This window comes from Neomonachus schauinslandi, chromosome 14, assembly GCF_002201575.2.
Source record: "Neomonachus schauinslandi chromosome 14, ASM220157v2, whole genome shotgun sequence".
Lineage (NCBI taxonomy): Eukaryota > Metazoa > Chordata > Mammalia > Carnivora > Phocidae > Neomonachus > Neomonachus schauinslandi.
This window is the reverse complement of record NC_058416.1, coordinates 75,020,133-75,047,165: the sequence shown is the minus strand read 5'-3', so window position 1 is coordinate 75,047,165 and position 27,033 is coordinate 75,020,133. Positions and strand designations below refer to the sequence as shown.

Genomic DNA, 27,033 nt, shown 5'->3' with positions numbered 1-27,033 from the left:
GCAGCAATTAGCAAAGCGTTCTACTGTGAAGGATACTCATTGTTCTCTTTAATATTCTTTGCATCTGAAGAAGACACGTGATGGTGCAGCTCACAGGGGAGGAAGGGATTAATTCAAGAACCTCGCCTTCCCCTGTGATTGGGCTGAGGGCACTAGGCAGGTGAGATGTCCTGCTTCCTCACCCCAGAAGGAAAAGTACCCAGGGAGAGCAAGAGAATTTCAACCTTCACCTAACTCTAACTTCAACCCTAACTCCCAAACCACAAATGCTAAAGCACCTCGTGCTGATAGGTAACACAGTGTTGCCTTCCATTGCAGCGACTGTCCTGTGTTCAGGTTCTTCTTTACTCCTCACAGAAGTCCTGCAGGGGAAGTAGGATTCTTTCTTTTTTTTAAGATGAATTTATTTATTTTGGAGAGAGGGGAGGGGAGGGGCAGAGGGGGGAGGGAGAGAAGCAGACTCTCCGCTGAGCATGGAGCTCATGGGGCTCCACGCAGGGCTCGCTCGCATGCACCTGACACCATGACCCGAGCCAAAACCAAGGGTCAGACGCTTCACTGACTGAGCCCCCCGGGTGCCCCAGGGGAAGTAGCATTCTCATCCCGTTTCACAGAATGGGCATGAAAACCCAATGCCCAGAAAAGGGGAGCAACTCGCCCAAAGTCACACAGCTTGGAAGTACATGGAATTCAACCCTGCTCTGCCTGACTCCAAAGCCTACATTTGTAAGCGGGGGAGGTGGGCAGGCCGTTGATTTGATTGATCAACTGGCTACCTTCTTCGACGGGTGGAATCCGAAGTCCGGAAATGAGAACCAGGGAAAGTCGATAGCTCTCAAACTAATCACTTGTCAGATCATCTGGGTCTCCGGAGATGCCCAAGGACCATGCAAGTAAGCATAGATTGTCTACATGTCTGTGCTTTTGGGACCAAATCCCAAACTATCTGATCTAAGAGTCGAGCAGGTGTACAGCATCAGCGGCCACCGATGTGGGGACAACTTCGGGGAGGAAAACATATTTATGAAAAGCTGGTGAATTTCAGTTTTCCCAGGCTCACTGCAGGTGCTCCATGAACATCTGGTGAGCCAAGCCCAACTTTTGATGGGGTTGATCTGCTGGCCCAGGCAAAACCAGCCTGAACGGTTCCAGCTGGGCAGCTGCCTTGGAGAAATGCCCGGGGGGCGGGTCCCCACCTGAGTCATCCTTGTAGAGACCGCCGAAGTCGATGGTTGGACATGCAGGAAGGTGGAGGAAGAGCGTTGGCGGCCTACGGTGCAGGCGGCACAAAAGCCTAGAAGTGGGAGAAGCCAGCAACTCTGGCGCTTTCCAGGAACCAAACAGCCTGCCTGGTGCTGAGAAAGGGGTGGAGGGCGGGGAGGGTGGGGGCGGGCAGCAGACAGGGACAAATGACTCTGCAGGGTCACGAGAGGCGTAAGGGATATACACCTCCTCGGAGCGATGGAGAGCTACAGTGCAAGAGTTAACAGACTCTGCCCTCTGACTGCCTGGAGAATCAGCTCACCACCCACAATGTGACCGCAGGCAGAGCAGTGAACCCGAGCTCAGTTGTCCCATCTGTAAAATGGGGATAGTAACAGGACCAACCTCAGCACCCCGATGGGCAAGTCAATGAACTCACGTCCGTAGACTGCTTAGTTTGGCATAAATGAAGCATGCTATGAGGAGCTACTGTGATTACTGTAGTTCTTTTTCTCATTAACGTTGCTAGTCAGGGTTGTGCTGAGCAGCCCCTGCCTTGGAGACCATGGGGCTTTGTCGAGCAAGCCCTCTCCCTGATGTTGAGCTCAGATGTGGTGGGTATCCCTTCCACCAACATCCCCTGGCTCTGCTGGCTGAGGGCCTCCCCCAAGCCTAGTCCTGGGGCAGGGCCAGTGCACCATCCGGCCTGAAAAGTGGTAATGTAACTCCCAACCTGAATCAACCTGACCTTCTGGGGACAGTTGCTCTCCTCCGAGGCTGCCCAGCATTTCCCACCAGCTTTGGCAATCTGGTTGCAAATGTTGGGAGGAATCGACAGAGCCCCATGGGTGATTAGCCTCTCTAAAAAGGAGCACCGTTTCCTCTGTCCTGTCCCTTCCAGAATGAAAAGCAAAAAGAACTCTAGACACAGAATCAGAGGGCCTGGGGGTTTGAGCCGTGGCACCGCCAGCAGCCAGGAAACTCTGCAGCGTCGGTTCCATATTTGAATCTCTGGACCTCAGCTCTTCAGTTGCGAATGATGCCAACCTCACAAGGGCTCTGGTAAAGATTAAGTCATGAGAACATGTGCCTGGGAGAGCTTGCAGCTTGTGTGGCCAGAGGGCACCAAGAGCAGTCTCGGGGGCCATTTGCACCTGCTAAAGGGCACAGTTGCAGAAACCCCTCGGGGCAGGGAGAGGGTCTGAAGCATGGCCCAGTCCTGGAGACCCTCGCTGGAATCCCAGTTTAACAAGCATCAGCAAGCCAGCCCCATTGGATGGTCATGTTTTCTGCCAGAAACTAACCTAGGTCATTTCTGAGTTTGAAATTAAGACCCAGTGTATTGGTTGGAGTATGGAATCTGGTTTGGCTAGCTCCAAGTTCTATGTCTGCTCTTTACTTCCCGTGTGACCTTCAGCAAATTTCCTCACCTCTCTGAGCCTTGGTTTTCTTGTGTATCCAGTGGGGATGATAAGATTGCCTTCCTCAGAGAGTTTTTGGTGAGGTTTACATGAACTAATATAAAGAACACAAACGAAGAGTGTTCTAATATTTATCATGTTCTCCATAACGCACCAGGCATGGTGCTGAGTGCCTTACCTAGGATCAAGCCCCTATTATCACTTACTTGAACTACTGTACAAGCCTCTTAACCCAGCTCCCTGACCCCAGTCCACGATTCACAGGAGGAACCTGTAAAATATTCCTTGTCCCAGATTATGATTTCTAAGTATGTTTCCCACTAAAAGGAACCAGGACTGCTTGGGGGAAATGGCTCACTCCAGGGCTGGGGCAGATATGTACACAGTGAGCTGAGATTTCTTGTCCTGTCTGAAAGCAAGGACCCTGAAGGGGCTTGCCCTGCCAAAGTAGGGCCCTGGGCCCATAAAAAGGTGATCACTGCGGTGGATTGAAATACATCCAAGCAATTTCGAAAATCATGTGGTCTCCGTGTTCCTCAAAACAAAAACCTCACTGACATCTCGGGAGCTCCCAATGGCACCGCTCATGACTCTGAAAACGGACTTTAAAAAAAAAAGATGCAATCGAGCACTTATCCTGCCTTTCCTGTAGGAAAATGCTCTGTATTTCAGATGGTGGATGAGAGTCGTATGTTATAGAATGACAGCTAATAAGTGAATGAGGATGGAGGCAAGCAGGAAACCACATTTGCAACCAGTAAATAACATTGACCTAGGTAGGGCTTTGATCGTCCATGGCTTGTAAACTATTCAGTGAAGGGCCGCTGGGGACTCTACAAGGGAGATCAGGCTGACGCTGGTTCCCATGTGCACCGAGGAGTTCACATCCCTGAAAGTGGGTTAACCTGACATTAGGTTCTTCTCGACGCCGTGCAGTGGATAGCACACGACACGGCAGCATGCTGAAGTAGTTTTGCCAAGGGTTTGGACCTGAATTGATTCAAGCCTCGAGACCTGAGCACTAATAAACACATTAAAGGATGCTTGAGAGATGCGTAATCAGCCACATCCAAAATGTGGAAAATTCCGTGGGACAAATGACCGAGTTTCTTCAATAAGTAACTGGTGTTTAATAAAGGCAGCAGGGTGGCTATTACAGATGAAGAGAGACTTAATAGGACCCTTTTTGTGGGTCCTGACTGGAACAGAACGAGCGTTCAACATCTCTGGGACAGAGGGCGCGGAGCATGAACTGGGTACTGGGTTAAGGAAATGCCGTTAATGGTGTTGGAAACAATCATGGTGATGGTTTTTTAAAAGTCCATCTCTTTTAGAGATATGCACTACAGTTACTTATCTGGCTCTGATATTTGCTTGAAAACAATCCCCACGCCCCACACCCCACCCCCGGAGGATCCCAGAACTCTAGTTAATGACAGTATGCAGTTAGTACTCAGGGAGAAAGGTACCGATGATGGCTGCAATGAACGTGAAATGTGATGGGTATATGGGTGCTCCCATACAACTCTTTCAACTTCCTTGTAGGTTTGAAATTTTTTTTTTTTAAAGATTTTATTTATTTATTTGAGACAGAGAGCATGAGAGGGAGGAGGGTCAGAGGGAGAAGCAGACTCCCTGCCGAGCAGGGAGCCCGATGCGGGACTTGATCCCGGGACTCCAGGATCATGACCTGAGCCGAAGGCAGTCGCTTAACCAACTGAGCCACCCAGGCGCCCCTGAAATTTTTCACAGTAAAATGGGGAAAACATCGGGGAAAAGGGTGTATGTGTGGGTAGATGAAACCAGAAGTGCAGAAAGTTGATGGTTATCGAAGAGGGTGGTGAATAGAGGGGCTCACTGTGCTATTCACTCTACCTCTGAATGTGTTTAAAAAAAAAAAAAGTTGGGGCACGTGGGTGGCACAGTCAATTGAGACTCCTGGTTTTGGCTCAGGTTGTGATCTTGTGATCTTGGGGTTGTGGGATCAAGCCCCGAGTCAAGCCCCGGGTCGGGCTCTGCGCTCAGTGTGGAGTCTGCTGGAAGTTCTCTCTCCCTCTCCCTGCCCCTCTCACTTGTGTGTGCACACCCTCTCTCTCTCAAATAAATAAATAAATCTTAAAAAAAAAAGTTAACTTGTTTTCTATACCAAAAAGTTAAGGCACCCTGTCTACTGATAAAAACCTGTATATTGGTACTAACAGTTAAAATTTATTAGTACTGACTATGTGCCAGGCTCTGTACTAAGCATTTTATAATCACCACTTCATCCCACTCTGTGAGATCAGTATTGTGAGAAGCCTTTTTTTTTTTTTTGGTGTTGAATTGAAGAGGAATCTCAGGGTTCAAGAGTTAAACTTGTCCCAAGTCACTCTGGCAGTGGGCAGCTGAACTGAATTTCACATGCTCGGTCGCTCTTCATTGTACTCCTTTGTGGTCCACGTGGCCCTGGAGATCTGGGCCCTGCCCACTCTCTAGCTACTGGTCCCCCTTCAGGCCCTCTGTGCTTGTGGGCCCATGTTCCGGAATGTTCTTTCCCACCACTGCCCCCTGGCATGGTTATCTCTTGCTCCTTTTTCTGCTTTTGCTTCCGTGTTCCCACCCCAGACCCACCCTGACACCGTGGGTCTTATTCTCGGTGACATGTTCCTTTCCTTCATGTCACTTACCACAAGCTGACCTGACACTATGTTGTCACCGACACACTCACTCATCTCTACCCCCCTCATGGAATGTAAGCTTCTCGGGGCGAGGACTGGCTCTGTCCTGCCCCTGGCTCCACAGTGCAGGGCCCAGCACACGGAAGGGTCAGGAAATACCTGTTGGCTGCATCATGCCTCCACCTAGCCCAGGTCTGCCTCCGTATCCAGCCCATCCTTCCCGCCTCCCCAGAGGGTCTTCCTGCTCCAGCGAGTCTGAGGGTGTGAGCATCAAGGTCAGGCAGTGGGCAACCACCATGGACAGGCAGCTGAATCCCCCCTGCCCCAGGCTCCCTGACCCCTTCCCCAGCAACAAGGGTTCCCAAAAAAATGGTTCTTTGGTAAATGGAGTGTAGACACGGCGGGAGGCATGCAGCAATCCTTGAACAAACTGAGGAAACTGCTAAATGATAATAAAGGCTAATGTGTGTTAAGCACTTACTGTATACCAGGTCTTAAACTATGCACTTCATGTTTACTATCCCTTTGCATGTCCACAAAAACTCTAGGAAGTTCGTGCTCCCGTTTGGCAAATGAAGAGATGAGGCAGGGGAGGAATCTACTGCCCAAGGTCACATCATGAAGCGGCAGAGCTGGACGGGACCGACCAGCTGCAGGGCCTGTGTGTTTTCTTCGTGCTTCCCCGACGCCCACCACCACCTCACCCCAAGCGTGAGTTAGTCCAACAGCCTGCTGGCAGATGTCCCTGTTCCAATCCATCCAGAACCTGGGAGGCTGGGCTCTGGCTCGGTATACACACACACACACACACGTGCACACACGCACACGCACGCACACACACAGACGGGCACACACGCGCGCACACACGCACGCACACACGCTGCCTTGGAGCCCTGTACAAAAGCTCAAGCCTTGTTAAGACATTTATCCATGGCAGGATCCTGCCTCCTGCAATTCTGAAGCAGAACTGAGGAAGGTACAAAATGAGACTATTCCATGCTTCTCAGGAGGTGCCGATGGCGGACACCAGCCCTGAAAGATGGTCCCCATCGCTGCCAAATCCCAAAGTTGCATTTTGGAGAGTCCCACCACAGGTCAGTATATTCAAGGCTCTGAGAAGTCTGCCAGAAAGGGTCTGGGCTCCCCATGGGCAGCCCGATGTTTCCCAAACTGGAACCAGAGCCCCTTCACCTTACATGGGTTATTCCTCCAAACAGGAGGGCCCCTAAGTCCCACTTTGTTGCGAATGTGGAAATAAGAGACCACAGCCTTCCTTTTAACAGTGTGGAAGGAAGATTTGCTCAGAGGGGCATTTCCAACAACTGATTATTCTAGTTACTACTGGAGCCTGAGACCCATTTACTTCCAAACAGAAAGGAGAATATGGGCAGGGTTGTCCTTTCTTATCACTCTCACCCATGATTTGATTTGATTTGATTTGAAAAGGTGTGTTAGTTGGTCCAACCATGGTGGTACCAATCCCGGGCCAACTGAAAAGTGAGGCTGTATTCCGGGGTCCCAGCACAGGGAAGGGTGCTAAGGTGTGCTGTGCTGGTGGCCCGGAGAGGTCCAGAGAGCCCCACTTCTGGCGTGGGGCTGACCTGAGTGGAGACTGCCATTCGTCATGTGACTGACCAGAGCCAGTCACGCGAATTCTCCAAATCTCGGCTTCCTGGTTTGGGGAATGGAGTAAATAACACCTCGTGCTAGGATTGTCCTTGTGCGTAATTCAACACCTGCTGCATGCCAATCACGTAGTAATCAGTACCTCGGGTTCCCTGTTGCGCCCAGCCCGGATTGTCTAACACAATCTAAACAAACCCATCCTATCTTCCTGGAGAATTCTCTTACTTCATGGTAGTAAGTTTACTATTATTATAACGAAGAGATCTATTAGAATAGAATGTGAAACGTGCATGAAGTTTTCAGGTAAAATGCATGATTTCTGACCATCCTTCCAGGCTTCTCAGGGTACAGATGCACACTCCTCTAAAGATCTTTGAGTCAAAATTCAGAGGAAACTTTAGAATAAGGTATCACAAAGTTTCTACAGGGATAAGACTTTGAGGGAGTCTCCACTTGAAAAGCTTGAAATGTCTATTGCCCCCTAAAGATCAAGTATCTCATATAATACTCTAATTTATGTCTCATATATAAAGGTGATAAAACAGAGCTTACATAGCACCTGAGCAGAAGCAAAAAACAAAAACAAAACCAAAAAAACCAAAAACTCCTTTGCATAAAATAAACTATTGGGACCACATCAAAATGAAAACCTTTTGTACAGCACAGGAAACTATCAAAAAAACAAAAAGGCAACTTATTGAATGGGAGAAGATATTTGCAAATGATAAATCTGATAACGGTTAATATCCAAAATATATAAAGAACTTACACAACTTAACACCAAAAAAAAAAAAAATCTGATTTAAAAAACGGGCAGAGGACCTGAACAGACATTTTTCCAAATAAGACACACAGATGGCCAACAGACACACGAAAAGATGCTCAACATCGCTCATCATCAGGGAAATACAAATGAAAACCACCATGAGATACCACCTCACACCTGTCAGAATGGCTAAAATCAAAAAGAAAAGAAATAACAGGTGTCGGCAAGGATGTGGAGAAAGGGGAACCCTCCTGCCCTGTTGGTGGGAATGCAAACTGGGGCAGCCACTCTGGAAAACAGGATGGAGGTTCCTCAAAAAATTTAAAAATGGAATTACCATATGATCCAGTAATCGCACTACTAAGTATTTACCCAAGGAAAACGAAAACACTAATTTGAAAAGATATATGCATCCCGATGTTTACTGCAGCATTATCTACAATAGCCCAGATAAGGAAGCAGCCCAAGTGTCCATCAATAGACAAATGGATAACGAAGATGTGGTGTACATATATATATATATATTTGTAAATAAATATCTATAGATAGATACAGTGGAATATTACCCAGCCATAAAGAAAAGAATGAAATCTTGCCATTTGCAACAACATGGATGGAGTCAGGGGGTATCATGCTAAGTGAAATAAGACTGAGAAAGACAAATACCATATGATTTCACTCATAAGTGGAATCCAAAAAAAATGAATAAATAAAAAGACGAATCAGATCAATAAATACAGAAAACAAGCTGATGGTTTCCAGAAGGGGGGGGGGGGGGGGATGGGCAAAATGGGAGAAGGGAAAGGCTCTGTAAAGGAATGAAGAAGTCTTGGGAATAAAAGCACAGCCTAGAGAATAGAGTTAATGATACTGCGAGAGCGATGTACGGTGACAGACAGTGGCTACGCTTGTGAGCACAGCATAACATACAGAGAAGTTGAACCACTAGGTACACACCTGAAACTAATGTAACATTGTCTGTCAACTGAGTCAAAATAAAAAAAAATGTCTTAGGGTGCCTGGGTGGCGCAGTTAGTTAAGTGTCTGCCTTCAGCTCAGGTCATGATCCCAGGGTCCTGGGATCGAGCCCCACATCGGGCTCCCTGCTCAGCGGAGAGTCTGCTTCTCCCTCTGCCCTTCACCCCTCTGCTGCTCTCTCTCTCCCAAATAAATAAATAAAATCTTTCTAAAAAAATGTTTTAAAAACCTCCTTTGCATAAACATAAAATGCCTTCCTAGAGCTGCTCAAATAAATTCATAAACTGAGGATGTTTGTACCTCCAATCACATGACTGAGGATCGGCTGGAGTCTTTCCATTTAAAACTCGGAGAAGTCAGTGAAGAAATCACATCTTCTAGATATATCCCAAGACACTGTTTCGAAGGAAAAAAAAAAAAACAAGTTTATAAAACAATGTCTCTACCTTGCAGTTTTTAAATGGAAAGACTGGCTTCCCAGGAGGTCCCCCTCAGTTCTCAGTCCTGGGCCACTGTAGATGGTCGGTCACCCAACTTACATGGAAGCCCACTGATGTTAAAATAATAAATAATAATAATGATCATCGTGAGAGATAGTTGTGTACCAGGTGAAGGCACAGAATAGGTCTTTGAGAAACCAGGTCTGGGAAGTTTGTTTTGTTTTTAGAAATAGAGAGTGGGGGGCGGAGGGGCAGCAAGAGAGGGAGAATTCCAAACAGGCTCCACACCGAGCTCAGAGCCTGACTTGGGCCTCCATCTCACGTCCCTGAATTCATGACCTGAGCCGAAACCAAGAGTCAGATGCTTAACTGACTGAGCCACCCAGGTGCCCCCAAGGTCTGGGAAGTCTTATACCAAACTGTACACAGCAGGAGGGGGAGGGACAGGTAGAAGAATAGTACAAGGAGACCTGTTTTACTCCATGCTACTTGACTTTTACTTCGTAGTGCACTTCAGAAAAATGAAATGTCTTTCTAGTGATACAGGGCCACTATAAATGCTTTACTCTTAGAGTCTGCTTTTATTTATTGTTTTTAAGATTTATTTATTTGCGACAGAGAGAGCGAGCGAGCAGGAGGGGGAGAAAGAGAGAGAATCTCAAGCCAACTCCCCACTGAGTGCAGAGCCCAATGCAGGGCTCGATCTCACGATCCTCAGATCATGATCTCAGCCGAGCAACTGAGCCACCCAGGTGCCCCTAGAGTCTGCTTTAAAAAAAAAAAAAATGCATAACAGTTTGAGAGATTGGACATCTTTAAGAAACAGAATAGTTATCCTTACGACAGAAGACTTGGGGCGCCTGGGTGGCTCCGTCAGTTAAGTGTCTGCCTTCTGCTCAGGTCATGATCTCCAGGTCCTGGGATCGAGCCCCACATCATTGGCTCCCTGCTCAGCGGGAAGCCTGCTTTTCCCTCTCCCTCTCCCCCTGCTTGTGCTCTCTCTCTCTTAAATAAAATCTTAAAAAAAAAAAAAAAAAAATTAACACAACTGCCTTTTCAGTAAACCTAAAACCTAACCCTACTGTTTCGGTTTGTGGAACCGATGACAAGAGCCTGCACAGAGATTCCCAGCAACATAACCATTTACAGAAGCAAGGAGAAGCCCTTCTCCTTCATTTAGGTTCCACTTCCAGCCCTCCGATCAGCTCCCCGCAAACGGAACAGGAATTCTCATTCCCCTGGAAGGCCCGCCTGCCCCCTTCTGTGCAGGGGCTGCTCTCCCCGGGCAGGATAGCCCCCTCCCTCCCCCGTCTACACGGACGCCGGCTCTCCAGGCAGGGACTCCAGGGAGGGGTAAGCTCACTTACCACCTGTCCCTCCACCTTTCCTTTTCCCGGGTCTCAATTGTGCTTTCCGGGTTCCTTGTTTGCGGTGGGCCTGACTCTAAGCTGGCGAGCTGCTCCTCGTGGCCAGGGAGTGTGAGCGTCACTTTTAGATTAACTGATCCCTGCCGTTTAAAAATATCCCTGGAGCACTTAACCTTCAAGGCACTGGCGCAGTCCCAGCCCAGGCAGCCTGGAACAGGATCCCGCACCCCCCGCCCCCTGGGGCGGCCCTGCAGGGCAGGACAGCGCTGCTTGCCACCTTTCAACCCCAGACCTTTGCTGTCTTTCACAATTCTTCGATATCTAAGCCAGGGGGCATCTAAAGTCCACGTCGTCGTCTGCGATATGGACCAGGTCATTCTGGCCTTCCTAGGACATGCAGAAAATTGATTGCACGCGGTTGTTGGGTATTTGAGAAATGGCTTCTAGACCAAGCCCGCCGGGAAAAGCTCCCAAGGGTTGATGCAACTGTCATCCAAGGATCACCTGGCTTCTCTCCGCACAACCCCCGCCACCCCGCCCCGGAAAAGATTTCGTAAAACCTTCTGAATGAAAACGCCGCTCAATAAAATGTGTCCTATTTCTTGTGCCTTAGGGAGAGGAAAAAACCCACAAACAACCCCAAATTAGTCCACTTCCATGCCGGTTCGGCTGGTTCTCACTGGCACCCAGCCCGCGCTGCCAGCCTTCTGTGCCGCGGGGAGGGCGGGACGCATGTGGGACCAAGGTCACCTCCGGGTCCAACCCAGAGCAGGGAGAGCAGAAGCCACACAAAAGGGCGCTGTGCTCTGACAAAAGGGGGGACGGCAGCTCGGTGGCCCCGATCTCAGTCAACCCAGGATGTGCCTTGCTGAAGAGCAAGTGGAAAAACCCCGCAAGAGCCTGAACTGAGCAAAGCGGTTTAAATGGCGGCAGGTGCAGCTAGAACCACTTCCTCCGTGGGCTTGTTTTCCAGAAAGGAAAAGTCAGCACCCTGGACTCAGGATCTTCTCCGCTGGACCTGTAAGCAGGAAACGCACTTCGGGCCTGCTCTTGAGGCCTTCATTCTGTCGGCTGTAAGCGGGGAGAGCACCACGCACGCTTTATGGGAGGGGAGGATGAAATCATCCGTTTGATGGGAGCGGAGGTCTTGTGCGCGGCCCGCAAACCTTGCCTCTTCCCTGATCCGCAGCCCCAAGGCTGGGGCTTCGGTGACTCATCCAAACGTCGGTCCCTCAGGAGTAGCTCGCACAGTCCTCTCAATGGGGCACATTTTCACCTACAGACGTGTCCTGTTTTTCCTGGGAGAGCTATCCGTGACTTAAGGAAATCTGTATAAACTCCATTCAGAAATCCCCCCTGAGAACATCGATAGATAACAATGATCTGGGTAGAGTGTAAGTAGTGGCAAGACAACTGGGCTTTGAAACCAGGCTCACGCGGGTTCGAGTCCTGACTCCCTTACCTGTGGCTCTGGGCAAATGACTGAGTCTGTTTTCTCATGCAGCTATTTCACCACGTGGTTGGGAAAAAGGAAATAAAACGACATACGCCAAGCTTCTGGCATAGTGGCTTGCTCGTAACAGGTGCTTCGAATGGCTTCCTAATGAAACTCGTACTTTCCAAAAGACTACAAACACTCTCAGCTCCCCCTACACACACACACACACACACACGCACGCACGCACGCACAAACTCATTCTGGTAGCTCCGCGATCCCTTGACACTCTCTTTTTACGGTCATAGGTATTTTTTAGAAGCCGAATGATAGGCTTGAGACCAGTGAGTACGTTCATAAACTTTTCCCACCAAACACAACAACAGTCATAGAGAAATAGATTTCTTCAAATACATCTCAGATTCAGAAAGTCCTAAGTATCATTATCACCAAAAAGAAAAAAATTAAGCGACCACATGGCGTAAGGAAAACAGGGCCTCTAGAAAGAGGTTGCTGGTCCTGCTATAAACTGGACACTGTGTAAAAATACTGATATCTCCGCTTCTCCCTGAGGACCAATTCAATCACTTTCTGGGAGTGAGCCTGGCATTGATATTTTTTATTTTCCCCATGAGACTGGGAAACCGAAGGGACCCCATGAAAGAAAAAGCTGGCTTTTTCTTTCCTTACGTCTTTTCCTGCTTTTATTCTTGCTAGGACCTGCACCCCTGCCCTACATGTGCCTTAATATATGTCCCCCTCACAAGGGACAAGGAGTTAATGGTTAGCTTTGGAGTCTTCCAGCACAAAAGAGAGTATCTCAGGAAGGATCGGACAAAGCCATCACATGCATATTCCAGACCACTGGCGCTAGAGAGCCTCACTCCAAGACCCACTGGTTCCGGGGTTCCAGGGAATAAGTGCCTTAGAATGGACACTTGGACCCGGTCCTTGTTCTCACCAGTTCCTAGCTGCCTGGGATGACACGTGCCCGAGACCATAATCAGTCAGTAAAAACCCCAGACCCCAGGCAAAAACGAGACTCATGCTCCGGTTCCTTTCCGAGTCTTCCCGTGTCTGTATCTGTTGTCTTCCATAAACTCTGCTCACTTCCCGCTGGCTTGCGTTTGATTTCCACCTTGCATGAAAGCCAAGGACTCTCGTGGCTGGACCCTCTGGATCCTCGGACCTGGCCTGCCTGCCTCACCCAGGTGAGCATCTGTGGTGAGGCTTAAGGCATACTAAGGGCTTGTTTAAAGCCTCTGGATCCCCCACCACTGCAAATGCCACTAGCTGGGAGGGACCGGGCTCAGGGAATCCACAACTGAGTAGCAAAGAATGCCAAGTATTGATCTCTTGGTCTGCCCCACTCACCAACATTTGCATTTCCAAACATACTTCAAAAATTTAAAAACAGATTCCAACCAAGATCATCAACAAGGTGACCTGAGGTTGTGAAACCCAGATTCAAAGTGTGTTAGGACTCCAAGGAGGAAGAGAGGCCACCCAAGTTCCAGACTCTTCTCAGTTTGGCTCGCCACCAGTCAACAAGCCAGGACTCTCCGAGGTAGCCCAGAGTGTCCCACCTGTTTTTCCTTGTAGGTCTCGAAGGATCGACAAGGATGAAAAGCCACACCCACACACATATGCCTCATAAAGTTTGCTTCTCCAGTCCCAAACTCTAAGGCTTTTTATTCTAGGTGCAAACCAAAGCAAAGAGTACATTTTAAGAGGGACAGAATGTATTCTGTAATAATGGGAGCATACTAACAACATGCTAAAGTCTAAAAAACAAACAAACTCCCATTCTCCGACTTTGCCCTGCTGGACTCAGTTCATGGTGACGTCCGCACGATTATTTTATAACTTGGGGTTCGCAGGACATTTTGCAGTAACTGACTTCCTTGTTTTCCAAAAGCCCTCAGCAGATGCTCTTTTCCTTGCCTGAGAAGGGAGACATCCTGGGTGGGCTTCTCACGTGCTCCCACAATGGGCCATGCAGCACTGGGGAGGTGGGGGGCAGGAAACCAAAGATTTCCCGACACGCGCAAATAATATTCAATTTTAATTTCAGTGTCCCTAGTTTTATTGGAAGGCAGCTGCACCTGCTCATTTACATTTTGCATGTGGCTACTGTCTCTACAAGGAGAAGTAGAGTGGTTCTCGTGGGCAGGATGACTGCAGAGCCTAAAATATTATATAGACCCTTTATGTAGAAAAAGTGTGCTGACCCCCATCCTAAAAGGCCAAGATTGCCTTTTAATCATTTTTGCAAATCTAGTGCTGTGATCATAGCACATCCAAAAGCGTGGAGGAAAACCCACAACTGCGTAGCTAAAAGTTCATCAAAATGAGCCTTGTTTCTTAAAAGCAAGTGATTAAATTTGCATTTCTTTTTGGGGAGGGGTGGTGTCATAAACCACTTCACATACAGCTCTGTGTTCTGTTCAAAGCATCACTAGATGTGTCATTGTATTAAAAAAGAAAAAGCAGGAGCGCATGGGTGGCTGGCTCAGTCGTTAAGCGTCTGCCTTCGGCTCAGGTCATGATCCCAGGGTCCTGGGATCGAGCCCCGCACCGGGCTCCTTGCTCAGCGGGAAGCCTGCTTCTCCCTCTCCTACTCCCCCTACTTGTGTTCTCTCTCTCTCTGTGTGTCTGTCACATAAATAAATAAAATCTAAAAAAGAAAGAAAAAGCATATCAGTTCACTTTATGAATGATTTATGGTAACACAGGGCTTGGAGCTTCTTCCCTACTCGCAGCACTGCCTTGGGAGAGAAGCCTTTATTAAAAGCTAACTGATGTAGCAACAGGATTCCTTCCTTTCTCCCTTGGGTCAGGGAGTCCACTGTAATGTCTAAGGGAGGCCCCCACAGTTACCAGAGGGCAAATTGAGAAGGCACTCTTGTCTTGTACCTTCTGTGAAAGCCTGCTTGCTGATGGCACAGTGCGCACAATACTCCACTTTTTCTACATAAAGGGTCTATATAATATTTTAGGCTCTGCAGTGATCCTGCCCACGAGAACCACTCTACTTGACATCCTTCCCAGATGTCAAGAAAACGAAGGCCTGCATGGGAAGCAATGTTCTCCAGCAAAAGGTTTTCAAATTTCTACCCCCAACAAGAAATGAGGTCGTCTTTCTCATTGGATGCATTTTTTTTTCTCTCGCCCACTGAAATACCAGCACGTTGTTAATCAGGCCCTTCCCTTACTTTTGGCTTCCATCACACACCACGGGAGTCCAAGCTTTGATCGTGATCGTCCACCCCGCAAGTGCCAGCAGGTCAGTGGGCCATCAGGGCGTCTTCCCTGTGCCCTGGCCTCACACCTCCAGTCCCGAGTCCCAGGGAAGGGTCTGGAAAACACTAGCAGAGTGGGGGCGGGGAAGCTCCCCTTGCACTGTCCGGGGCTTGGCAGAACACACAGCCATGATCCCCGGAGAAATGCTTTATTCCAGCCCCAAAGGGCCCCTTCAGAGCTCATTGGTCCCTGGCCGCGTCCAGCCCCCGCCATGGCCCTCGGGGCGAGTCAGCTTGCAGACCTCGGGCTGCTGTCCTCCTCGCGCCCCTCCCAGGAACCCGCCCAGGGATTACCCGGCCTCTGGAGGGGTGGGCGGCTCCATCCGAGGAGCGGGGCGGGAGGAAAGAGGAGGGGCGGCGCGGGGGTGGCCCTTCCGGCCCACAATGGTTGCCATGGCCACCACCAGCTGCCCGGGCCCAAGGGCCGCCCAAGGACGTCCGCAGGCGCCCCGGGGCACAGAGGCAGCAGGCGTTAAGGGCATGGGGTCCAACAATCTTTTATTTCCAAACTCGGGGTTAACTCTTTCCCCGGCTAACCCATCAACAGCATCTCTAACAGGATCAAGGATGAAGGTGCAGACCTAACAAAGACAGTCTCCCGAACAAAAGATTACAAAATACATATATATACATCTGCCTAAGTATTTTATAAACAGCAAAATTCACCAGTGTTGCAGGAAAAAAAAAATCCCCACGTGATTTCAGTCCATAAAAAACAGCCTTTGGCAGTCTATGCTGCCTTAAAAACCCCAACTCAGGATGCACCTAGGAGAAAAGCAGTTCCTCGCTTAAAAAAAAAAATTTAAAAATTCCCCCTTTTTTTTCTTCCAGTTCAACTTCCCCTGTTCATTCCTAGGAACACGCAGAGGATTAACTGTGAAAACAAGCCCCAGCTCACTTCCCTCTGCCTGTCTGTGAAGGCTCACACAGAGGATTAGGCCTCAGAAATTTTCATCCCTAAACTTCTGGGCACTTGCAAACTGTCCTCCTGCCTCCTTCAAGGAGGGGCCTGAGGGCTTGGGAAAGGATCGAGGGAAAAGTGTACTTGGCCAAGAACTGGAATGCCAGGTGGGGCACGGGGGTGGGGCACTAAACACACGGGACACCTTACAACCTAAAGTCTAACCTGCCAGGTAAAAACAAGTAACAGCCCACTGTACCAAGAGGTGCTTCTGTCCCCTGTCCCCTTTTACCATAAAGGTGACAGACAAAAGAAGTCTCTGTATTTGACCTCCCACCCTCTCCCAGATACTGTGACGTTAGGTTTTAGGCCGAAGCCGTGTTGCAAAGACAGCCATATGGTCCCAGCCAGGGTAGAGCCTTTGCTGCTTCTGTCTGGGTCAAGCTGCCGCTCCTGGCAAATATTTCAATAGCAGCCTCTAGAAAACTGCCCAGGACAGCCCTCCAGTTCAGGGTCACAGATCCTTCCAGTTGATGGGCTCCTTGCCAGACTTCCGCAGCAGCTCATTGGTTTTAGAGAAGTGTCTACATCCAAAGAACCCTCTGTACACGGACAACGGGGAGGGGTGCGCTGTCTGCAGCACGTGGTGGCGTTTCTGAAAGAGAGGGAGAGGAGTCACGGGCGGCACGTTTGGCCGCGTGCCCGGATCTTATGACCCCGTAATCTCACTGCTAAGAATGCAGTTGCTGAAGGGCCCCACGATGTGTGTACATATACGAAGACGCAGGTGGAAGGGGGTTTGCGGCAGCATGGCTTGTACCAGGTAAAGCTTCATCTAAATCCAGGGTTACACAACTGGCTAAAAATAGTTTTCTGAACTTCTTACAATGGAACACCACAAGGCTACTAGAAGAATAAGGCTGAGCTACATATGCTGATAAGGGAAAACCTAAATATATCAAGTGGAAGAAAAAAATGTAATTGCCTAAGTTTTTCTGGAAAAAGACCCAAAACACTATTTATGGTAGTTCCGTAAGGTAAAGAAATAGTGGAAGGCATTTACTTTCGGTTTTGCACTTTTCTGTGTTACCTGAATGGTCTACAAAAACAGAACACTTTGATCTTTTAAATGTCAGCCGTACTTTCCAGAGCAGGAAGACTCTGGACCACGTTTGTTTTCTTCTTTTCTGTATTTAAATAAAAACCACCTCCCAACTAATTGTTTTCACAGCATCCCTGTCTTCAAAGAGCTCAGTCCAGGAGGGGCCATAACTACAGGAGGGCAGCCCAGTGTGGTGCAGAACCCGGAGCCTGGATCCAGGTGGCCTGGGTCCGTTCTGACTCTGCCCTAGAGAAGTCAATGAATCCAGGCCGCACATCCTCCTGCGGCCGTGAAGGGGATCCAACAGTGCCTAGCTTACGGAGATCCTGTGCGGCAACCAACAATGCCCGTGTGTACTGGGAGGGTCTGAGAGGTGACACAGGTTGAGTGCTTACTAGCATGCCACCTGCCATGCAGTTCGGGCTCCTGAAAATGTGAGCCGTGCTGGGCTTTGAAGGATGAGTGAGTCAGCCTCTGGAAAGGGGAGGCAGGATGTTCAAAGGCAGGCAGAGAAAGGGGAGGCAAGAAGAGGTCGAGGTGCTCCAGTCAGCCTGGAGCGGAGAGAGGAAAAGGGGAGCTGTGGCCGAGAGGCAGCTCCAGACCCCAGCCCGCCAGCCCAAGGCAGGGCCTTTCAGGCGGACCACACCCGACACTCCAGCAGGATCAGGTGATGGCCTGAACCAAGGCCAAGGCGGCCAGGTGAGGAGGAGTCTGAGAGCAGGGGAAGGCTACGAAGGAATGCCCTGACAGGGTATGGGGCGGGGAGGGGAGAAGAGTGGGGAGCAGAGATGGAGAAGGGAAAGCGGGGAAAGGAGGGAGGAAGGGATCACAAATGCTATCCGATTTCTGGCTGGACAAGCACGTGGTGGTACTCTCTTTCCCGGGGGATCCACAGGAGCCAGTGTGGCAAGGCTGGATGAGCAAAGGAGAACCTACCTTGGAAAGCGTGGTATCTGGTGTGCTGAGAGGTCACGGGTAAGGAGGCAGCGGAATACACAGACCTAGTGCTCGGGGAAAGCTACCCAGCTGGAATGCACCTGGCTTCTAATCATCACGCTACTCTTACACAACTGTTTCCTGTCAAACCAAACCATCTTCAGTAATAAAAACTACACACACGCTGAGTAGGAGCTACGCAGACCATACAGAGATGGGAGAGCTCTCCCATGGAGCGCTTACTTATCTCCACGCTCCAACCTTAGCAGTTAGTTCATTCGTGCCACATTTTACTCCTACTATTCTCTACCTCAAAACACCTGAAAACATCTTGTTCATCCACACAGAACTTTAGACTCATCCTGACTCTCACACTCCACTGCTGTTCACATCAAGACTTGGGAAGGCGACATCAGAAACTATAAGCTAGCGCCTACCCGAGCAGGGAAAGCAACTTAACAGAGGGGACTCGGCTGGGAAACTTCTCGCTGCGTACCTTACTATCCTATTTCATTTTTTTTAATCACCTTAAAAAAAAACTAAATAAGATGAAAACCAATTCCATTTAAGAGAAAATGGAGAAGTGGACAGACTTGGGAGCGGGTTGCCAGCATGGAACCCGAATACACCCCCACCGGGCCCCTTAGGTGAGCAAGGTGAGCAGGCTCTGATCTCCGCCCCGCCACTCACCGCAACTTTATCACTCTAATACTTTATGAGGCATTAAGCGAGATTCTGCAGGGAAAGTGCTGGGTGTGATGCCAGATGCGGGGTGGGGGATTCAGTCCACTTGGCCATTCCCGACAGGCCAGCTACCTCCTGCTGTCACACAAGCTACTGTCAGGTGACCTCACCGAACCCTTTTACTTCACTCACTGCACTGCATACTCGCTGACTTCTCCCCGACCCTCGCTTCTGAATCCTGTGTCTCCCAGCAGCCCGGATCAAGGCTCACCTTGGATGCTTGCCTCCCCCCCGCCCCCCACCTCTCTCCTCCACCATGCTGTCCTCCATCCAACCCTCAGCCCTGGTCTATCACAGCCTCAACAGTGACAGTGGCTCACTCCAGTGTGAGGAGTGTCAACAGTGAGCAGCAGGACTGGGATGTGCTCAGGAGGTAAGGGGACAGGATTTGCTGGCGGAGTAGGTTTAAGGGAATGAGGGAAAGGATTCAAGGATGGCTTCTGGTTTTTCATCTCAGCACCAGGCATGTCGGTACTTCCGTAAGGACACAGAAGGAGCAGAGGAGCACGTGGGGGGTGTGGTCCTTGCCTTATTGCTCGCTTACTGCACCGTCTGTTCTAGTGAGTGGAGGCCGTTCTCATTCTATGTATGTAGCAAGTGTATGCTTATAGTACTATTAAATCAGAAGTTGGCCCTTTGCTTTCTTCACACACAATTCATCATTCCTATGTCTGAATTTTGCTTCATTTTCAATGGGAAACCTGACCCTCATTATAAGCTTTAGGGAAAATAAATTTCACCTTGTGCCATGGGTTTTCCAGAACCACACGCAGGGATTCTTAGTATTTTCTAAAGTGGTTTAAAATGTTTAAAAAACACAAGACAATACCAGAGTGGGAGACAAACTATGAGACTCTTAATGTCAGGAAACAAACTGAGGGTTGCTGGAGGAGAGGGGGGTGGGAGGAATGGGGTGGCTGGGTGATGGACACTGGGGAGGGTATGTGCTATGGTGAGCGCTGTGAATTGTGTAAGACTGATGAATCACAGACCTATACCCCAGATAGAAATAATACATTATATGTTAATAAAAAAATATATAAAAACAAAAAAATAAAATGTTTAAAAACAAAACCACCATACCCTGTTGATGGCACTGCCTTTCTTCTGAGCATAAGAGCCCCAGAGCAAGAAGACAAGGCCACTGGAGTTCTCATTTAGCCAGGACACGACCGCATCAGTAAACTGCTCCCATCCTCTCTCCTTATGGGAATTAGCCTGATGTGCCCGGACCGTGAGCACAGCATTGAGTAAGAGAACACCTATGGACACACACCAAAGAAACAGGTTAAGAGGCAAATGAGTCAAAAGAGAGAGAGAGACAGAGAGGAAGACACACACACAGTGCAGCCCTCTGAAATCAGCTTCGAGAGAGAGCATCCCAACATGACTGGTGGGTGCCTCTGGGCAACATCAGAGAGCACTGTCCTTTCACCTCTGCAATTTCATCATCTTCTGAGTTTGTAGCAATGACTAGGCCTTACATGTGTCATCAGAGTTGTTTTATTTATTTTTAGAGTTTATTTATTCATTTGACAGAGAGAGATAGCGAGAGAGAGCACAAGCAGGGGGAGTGGGAGAGGGAGAAGCAGGCTTCCCACTGAGCAGGGAGCCTGATGCGGGGCTCGATCCCAGGACCCTGAGATCATGACCTGAGCCGAAGGCAGACGCTTAACGACTGGGCCCCCCCGGCGCCCCATCAGAGTTGTTTTAAAAATACATCCCAAGGGGCGCCTGGGTGGCCCAGTTGGTTAAGCGCCCAACTCTTGATTTCGGCCCAGGTCATGATTTTGGAATTGGGAGAGTGAGCCCCCATGTCGGGCTCCGTGCTCAGTGGGGAGTCTGCTTGAGATCCTCTCTCTCTCAAAGTAAAATCTTAAAAATATACATGTATATCCCGTGTGACATTAAGTAACCCTAGAAGATAACAAAAGGAAACCGAAACATTTCACTGAAACAAAAATCCAACCATAAGAAACCAAACAGTCAACATTCTTTTCTTATCCTGGTTATAGTTCATTTGTAGAAAGGAAGGGAGGGAGGGAGGGAGGAAGGGAGGAAGGAAAGGGAGAAAGACACACCTGTAAATAGGTATTAAACACAAAAAACACAGCCCTAGTGTTGAAATGAGAAAGGCGAGGCCATCTCCTAAATGGTCAAAGTTAGCAGGTAAATTTAAAATATTAATAACAAGGGGCCCCTCGCTGGATCAGTCAGAGGAGCATGTGACTATTGACCTCACGACCTCAGGGTTGTGAGTTCAAGCCCCATGTTGGGTGTAAATATTAAAGATAAATAAACTTAAAAATAAATAATATTGAGAAACAAATTTTTCTCTTTTGAATTATGATTAAAACATGAAAGAAAACATTGGCTAGAGGATAAAAAGGGGGATACATTTTTTTTTTTATTTCTATAAACGCAGCCATTTTATGTGAGTGCTCTAGTTCTTCATGTTCTTTGCTAAACATAAGCCAGCAGGACATAAGAGAAGTGTGTGCTGAAATCCGTCCAAAGCACATCTAGGAGTGGTTGGCTCACCTTGCTTGGCCCACCCGGATAAATCTCCGTGACCAGGATGAACGAAACCCTCTATGTCTGTAGACAGCTCTTTATAAATGTTTTCCAAACTGAAAACAAACCGGAAGAAAAAGAACGGGATCTTGAGCACAATTCTGAAAATTCAGTAGCCCCCAACATACTTGAGGATCATAGCCTGCGCCACCAGCCCTTGGAGGGGAGAGCGGCAAGAACCTCGCAGATTTATGAGGACGCACCGTCATTCCTTTTTTTTTTTTTTAAAAGATCTTATTTATTTATTTAAGAGAGAGAATGAGATAGAGAGAGAGAGCATGAGAGGGGGGAGGGTCAGAGGGAGAAGCAGACTCCCCGCTGAGCAGGGAGCCCGATGCGGGACTCGATCCTGGGACTCCAGGATCATGACCCGAGCCGAAGGCAGTCGCTTAACCGACTGAGCCACCCAGGCGCCCCTGTCATTCCTTCTGATAGGAAACCTTGCCAAAGATCTTTATTTTGGTTTAGGCTCAGATTTAAGGAACAGCGCGCTTTGGAAGATTTAAGTACATCAGCCCAGGAGTTACCACCTCTCAACTAATATTTATGGTTTGGTATGTTTCTGTATTGGTTATATTCACATATGTTGTCTGTAAAATTCCCCGAAGCCGTGGTTTTTAACCAGGGGTGATGAAGCCGTGGTTTTCAACCAGGGGTGATTTTGCCCCCTAGGCGACTTCAGGCACCGTCTAAAGACATTCTTCATTGCCATTTTACTAGCGCTCTCTGGGGGCAGGGGTAGTGTTGTTGGCATCTAGTGCGTGAGGCCAGGCATGCTGCTCAGCATCCTACAGTGAGTGCACAGAACAAAACCTCTCCTGCACAAAGACCCAACCCCTGATGTCAACAGTAACAAGACAGAGAAATCTTGCTCCAAAGGCTACTGAACGTCCCCCCAACAAGTGTACCTAGAACCTGCCAAGTACACATCTGAAAGTAATCACACTTGGACCCGAGCCATCTGTCAAGCAATCGTACCTGGGTGGCGGTGGAACGGGTCTTTGAACACTAAAGCAGAGCCCATGGGCTTGGTTGGGTCCATGATACGGATCCTGTCCCAGGATGACAACCTTCACCTGTGAATACCAGGTGCCAAGAAATTAAATACTGTCGCACGAGCAGGTTAAACAAACACCTGGCTGATAACCTGTACAAAGGACCACGATGATGAGAAAGGCAGCCCCCTTCTCCCCGACCCAAACTAAGAACCCCCAGAAGGCAGTGGGTGACTGAGCCCCATTACTTTCCACTGTCAAATTATCCTTCACTCCATCACCTGCTACACAGCCCTGCTCCTTCTCTGATGCAGGTGTGTGAAAATAAGTCCACCTCCTTCATTTTTCAGATTACAAAAATATGCCCTTGCCCAAGTACAACCATCCAGAAACACACAAAGTGGCTCGTTGTCTCCACTCATCCCTATCCCCTTCCTGATTCAACCCTGTAAAATTACCTATATAACTGGGGTGATGGTACTCATGACCCTACATTTTTGTGGTTCTCACATCATGCATTTTAGGCATCCTTCAATGCCCAGAGTGCTCAGTCACTGACAGCTAGTTGGCTTATTTCCTAGTTTTTTCCATCACAAAAAAACAATTCTATAAACACTCTAGTATGTATTATCTTTACATCCTATTATTTTTATTTCCATGGAACAGACTCAAAATAGGAGGTGCTGGTCCAAGGACAAGTGTATTTTAAATTTTCATAGACATGTACCAAATTGCTTTTTCAATGAGTTGAAGCTACTCAAATTCCCTACCAGCCACATAGGAAGATGCCTCTTCCCCCCATATCCTCTGAGGGATGAAACCAGAAGAGAATGAGGTCAAAGGGCCACGGAGAAGGTGGCAACATGCAATGAAAGTAATGAGATCAAGGTCACGGGCGGTTTTAAGATACAGCTAGTCCTTCTGATCTGCTGCCTGCCCACCTCTTCTTCCTTCTCAGAATCCTCCCGTAGCCAACATATACTATATTCTTCAAAACCCAACCTTCAGACATCAGGAACCTTTTGTGGACCTCCCTGTTGCTACCATTGATGCTCACTCTGAACGCAGGAGATTCTCCCTCATGAAGCAGCCTGTCCCAGCAGGGCAGCTCTTGGGTTCTCATGCTGGATAAGGGATGACCTTGAAGGAGCCACTCCACCTCCCCAACCTTCCTTCCACCTGCTTCTCTGTGAAGAGGCCTCGCTGGGCCATCTGATCCTCAGCACTTTCATGCTCTCCTATTCCTCTCTGTTGACACTGGTAATTGGTATTCAAAACAGGACCCACAGCTCAAACAAGGCACAAACTAGTACCGAATTTAAAAGGACTTAAGTTTCTTGCTGGAGTGGGGGGTGGGGTGGGAGGGATGGGGTGACTGGGTGATAGACACTGGCGAGGGTATGTGCTATGGTGAGCGCTGCGAATTGTGTGAGACTGTTGAATCACAGATCTGTACCTCTGAAACAAATAACGCAATATATGTTAAGAAAAAAACAAAGAAGAAGAAGAAGAAGAAGGAGGTAGCGGGAGGGGAAGAATGAAGCGGGGGAAATCAGAGGGGTAGACGAACCATGAGAGACAATGGACTCTGAAAAACAAACTGAGGGTTCTAGAGGGGAGGGGGGTGGGAGGCTGGGTTAGCCTGGTGATGGGTATTGAGGAGGGCACATTCTGCATGGAGCACTGGGTGTTATGCACAAACAATGAATCATGGAACACTTCATCTAAAACTAATGATGTAATGTATGGGGATTAACATAAGAATAAAAAAATTAAAAAAAAAAAAGGACTTAAGTTTCTTTAACTTTATAAAACCAAGAGCTATATTCAAAGCTCTTGCTTCAAAGTGAAAAATGGTGAAGTCTGCAAAGTATTAAGTGTGGCAGCTTTATCCACAAGGGTCATTCACCTATTTCACTTCTATTTGGTGTAACAGACATAGCACAGGATCACAGGATTCCTGCCCTCGTCTTACATGAGGGAGGGAAAAGGAGAAGAACAGAATATGAGATCTCCAGCATAAGCAGAAACCAAATGTACTGGACAGGAAAACCAGATCAGAAAGGTAGTGGGCAACACACCTCAAGGGAGGTGCCGTAGATAGATCTAGTTGGCTTTTCAACAGGCAGAAGACTGTCACACTATCCAGCTGTGAAGGAGGAGAGTTGGGGGTGGAGGGAGGCCGGAAAGTCTAACTGGCTATTTTCATGTTCAGCTTCTACGGTTCATAGAGTGAGTGTAAAGCCATAAACAAGTTTCTGAGCAGGAGACTGAAGTGACCAGACCAACCAGCAGCCGGTATATAGAATGAACCAGTGCAAAGGAATGCTCACAGGATAGTAAAACTGTTTGGGCCAGGAGTCAAGAGCTTGAAAGCATCAACTATAAAAGGTAGAAATAGGGAGCTGCAAGTTAAGGTGAGGGGTGGACTAACCAGTTGCAAAAGACCTCAGTGCTTCATGCCTGTTTCCTCAACATCACCACAAAAAGACCTAACGTTGGTATGCCGTTGGTTTCAGGGATTAAATAAAATACAAAAAACTAGAGTATATAGACACGGGTCTATGAACAGATATTTTCTTTTTTGCTGCACTGACAGCACATGCTTCAAGTTAGAAAGCGAACAGGCTAAAACATAGCCAACCAAACTTCACAATTTCATTATTTTATTACTTCACCATGGACAGGCACTTGCCTGCAGCGTCGGTAACTAACAAGTACATACTATTTGACTCCCATACCTCTTTTTACTAAAACTCACCACCAACCTGTACTTACATGTCTTATGTCACACATCTGGGTCCACGTGAAGACTTGGTGTGGAGGTGGATAAACAGTGTAATGTTTTCTTTCTTCCGCGACAAATCCCATTAGCTGACGTAAAGACAAATCAGATTTCAAATCAGATTCTCACCGCCAAGTGTTAAGAATCCAGTAAGGAAGCTTCCAGTGGAAGCTAACGGGAGCATTATCTGGCTCTCCGCCACGTTTTACATCCAAATTCTCTCGAGAAACAAAAACTAGACTTGCAGGTCACCAAAGATGTCCCTCCGCTTCGGTGCCCTGCCCCCTTGTTTGGACCGGGTCTACGTTGATTGGTCTCGCTGCTTTCACTTCCTATTAGGTGACAGGCCCTCCCTCTTTTTGTAAAGGCTGCACCAGGTTTCAAGCAGTCTGGTTTGCGGTTTTACTGTGCCGCCCTTTCCTGGAGAGCAGACCCGCTGAATGGTTTACAAAAAGCCATGCCATCTTACAGTCTTTTAAAAACTTCAATAAAGCGTACGAACGCCAAACACCGTGGCTGTTATTTTACCTAACTCTTACCGGGAAAAGGACTTAAGAGAGGGAATACAGGAGCCTACAAACGTGGACTCTCCGCAAGCTATCCTAGCAGGACCGAAGGGCCCGCAGCCTCCAGGTTTACCTTGATGAAATACGGTTTCCCGAACTCCGCGCTGAGAGGCTTCTTCCAACTCTCACCGAAACCCACCGGCACGTTGCGCGCCGCGAGTCTGAGCAGGGCGGCGGCCTTGTTTTTCTGGATGCGGATCAACTGCTCAGGGCTCAGCGGCGAGGAGGGCGGCGTGCCGGGGTCCTCCTGCCCGGCCCGGGCCTTCTTGGGGAGGCTGGCCTGCAAGTGGTCCCCGCATAGGCGGGTCATGAGCTGCAGCGGGCCGCGCCCGGGCGCCAGCAGCTGCCGCCCCCAACCCCACGGCCCATTGCGGAGCACGCCCATTCGCGGGGCTGCAGCCTCCACGCGGTAAGTCGCAGCAAAAGCGGACTCTGGGAGTCGGGTCCGGGAAGGAACCGCTGCCCCGGGTTTTGAATTCTAAGTTGCAGCAGGTAGAGGGGCGGTGAGCAAAGCCCGCGACGTCTCCCGTGGCGTTGGCGGGAAGGGAGGCCCTGTCCCTGGCGCCCCGCCCCCGGCGTTCCCACGTGGTCTTTTCGCGGTAAAAACCTCCCGGGGTGAGTCCCGCCCCCTTCCCCTCTGATTGGACGGCGGGCCGAGCAGGGAGGCCCCCTGTCCTCTGATTGGCGCCGTGGGCCCCGAGGTCCATCTCCATTGGCTGGCCCCTCAGAATGGCCGCCAACAGGGAACGGCAGAGGCTGTTTTGAACACGTGCAGTCCGCTTTGAACGCAGGGACCCAGCTTACCGAGTCGGTGGCGCGTCCCTGCAACCCCTCGGCCGAGCGGGGCCCGTCGCCCTCCTCCCCGTCCCTTGCCCCCGGTGCCCTGTCCCCGCCGCGCCTCACCGCCGCATCCCCGCTCTCCTCAGCTACCGCCGCCACGCCGGTCCCCGGGTCGGCCGGCTCGGGACTGCGGGCACGTCGCTTCCCGGCGGGGCTCGGGGAGAAGAAGGAGTAGAGGGTCTTCTGGCCGATCATCCCGGAGCCGAGGAGAGCGGACGCGCGCTGCCCGGGGAACCCGCGGTATGCGCCAGCTGCGGCGGTCCGAAATTGGCGCCAAACGGCCCGCGCATGCTCCGCCCGGGGGATGGGCGGGGGGTCGGGGGCGGTGGGGGTCGGCGGGGGTCCTAGTGCGCATGTGCCAGAGGAGCTGCGGGGGACGCCCCTGGGACCAGGTG

The 27,033-nt window shown here is 49.3% G+C and overlaps 2 protein-coding genes across 2 annotated transcripts in view; both read right to left on the bottom strand.

Annotated features, from left to right (window-relative positions):
- Positions 1-22,485, bottom strand: part of ACACB (acetyl-CoA carboxylase beta) — a 135,396-nt gene extending 112,911 nt beyond the window's left edge. Inside the window, exon 1 of the mRNA XM_021703590.1 lies at positions 22,431-22,485. The gene's annotated coding sequence lies outside the window, so the exon portion shown is untranslated. The remainder of the gene's footprint in view (positions 1-22,430) is intronic.
- Positions 15,955-26,833, bottom strand: UNG (uracil DNA glycosylase). Its single transcript, XM_021703591.1, has 7 exons — positions 26,702-26,833; positions 25,872-26,078; positions 25,226-25,321; positions 22,431-22,528; positions 21,420-21,508; positions 19,962-20,140; positions 15,955-16,751 (listed from the first exon to the last, which is right to left on the bottom strand). The coding sequence occupies exons 1-7, from the start codon at positions 26,831-26,833 to the stop codon at positions 16,611-16,613; spliced, it is 942 nt and encodes a 313-aa protein (XP_021559266.1). The 3' UTR covers positions 15,955-16,610.
- Positions 26,834-27,033: the final 200 nt, after the last annotated feature.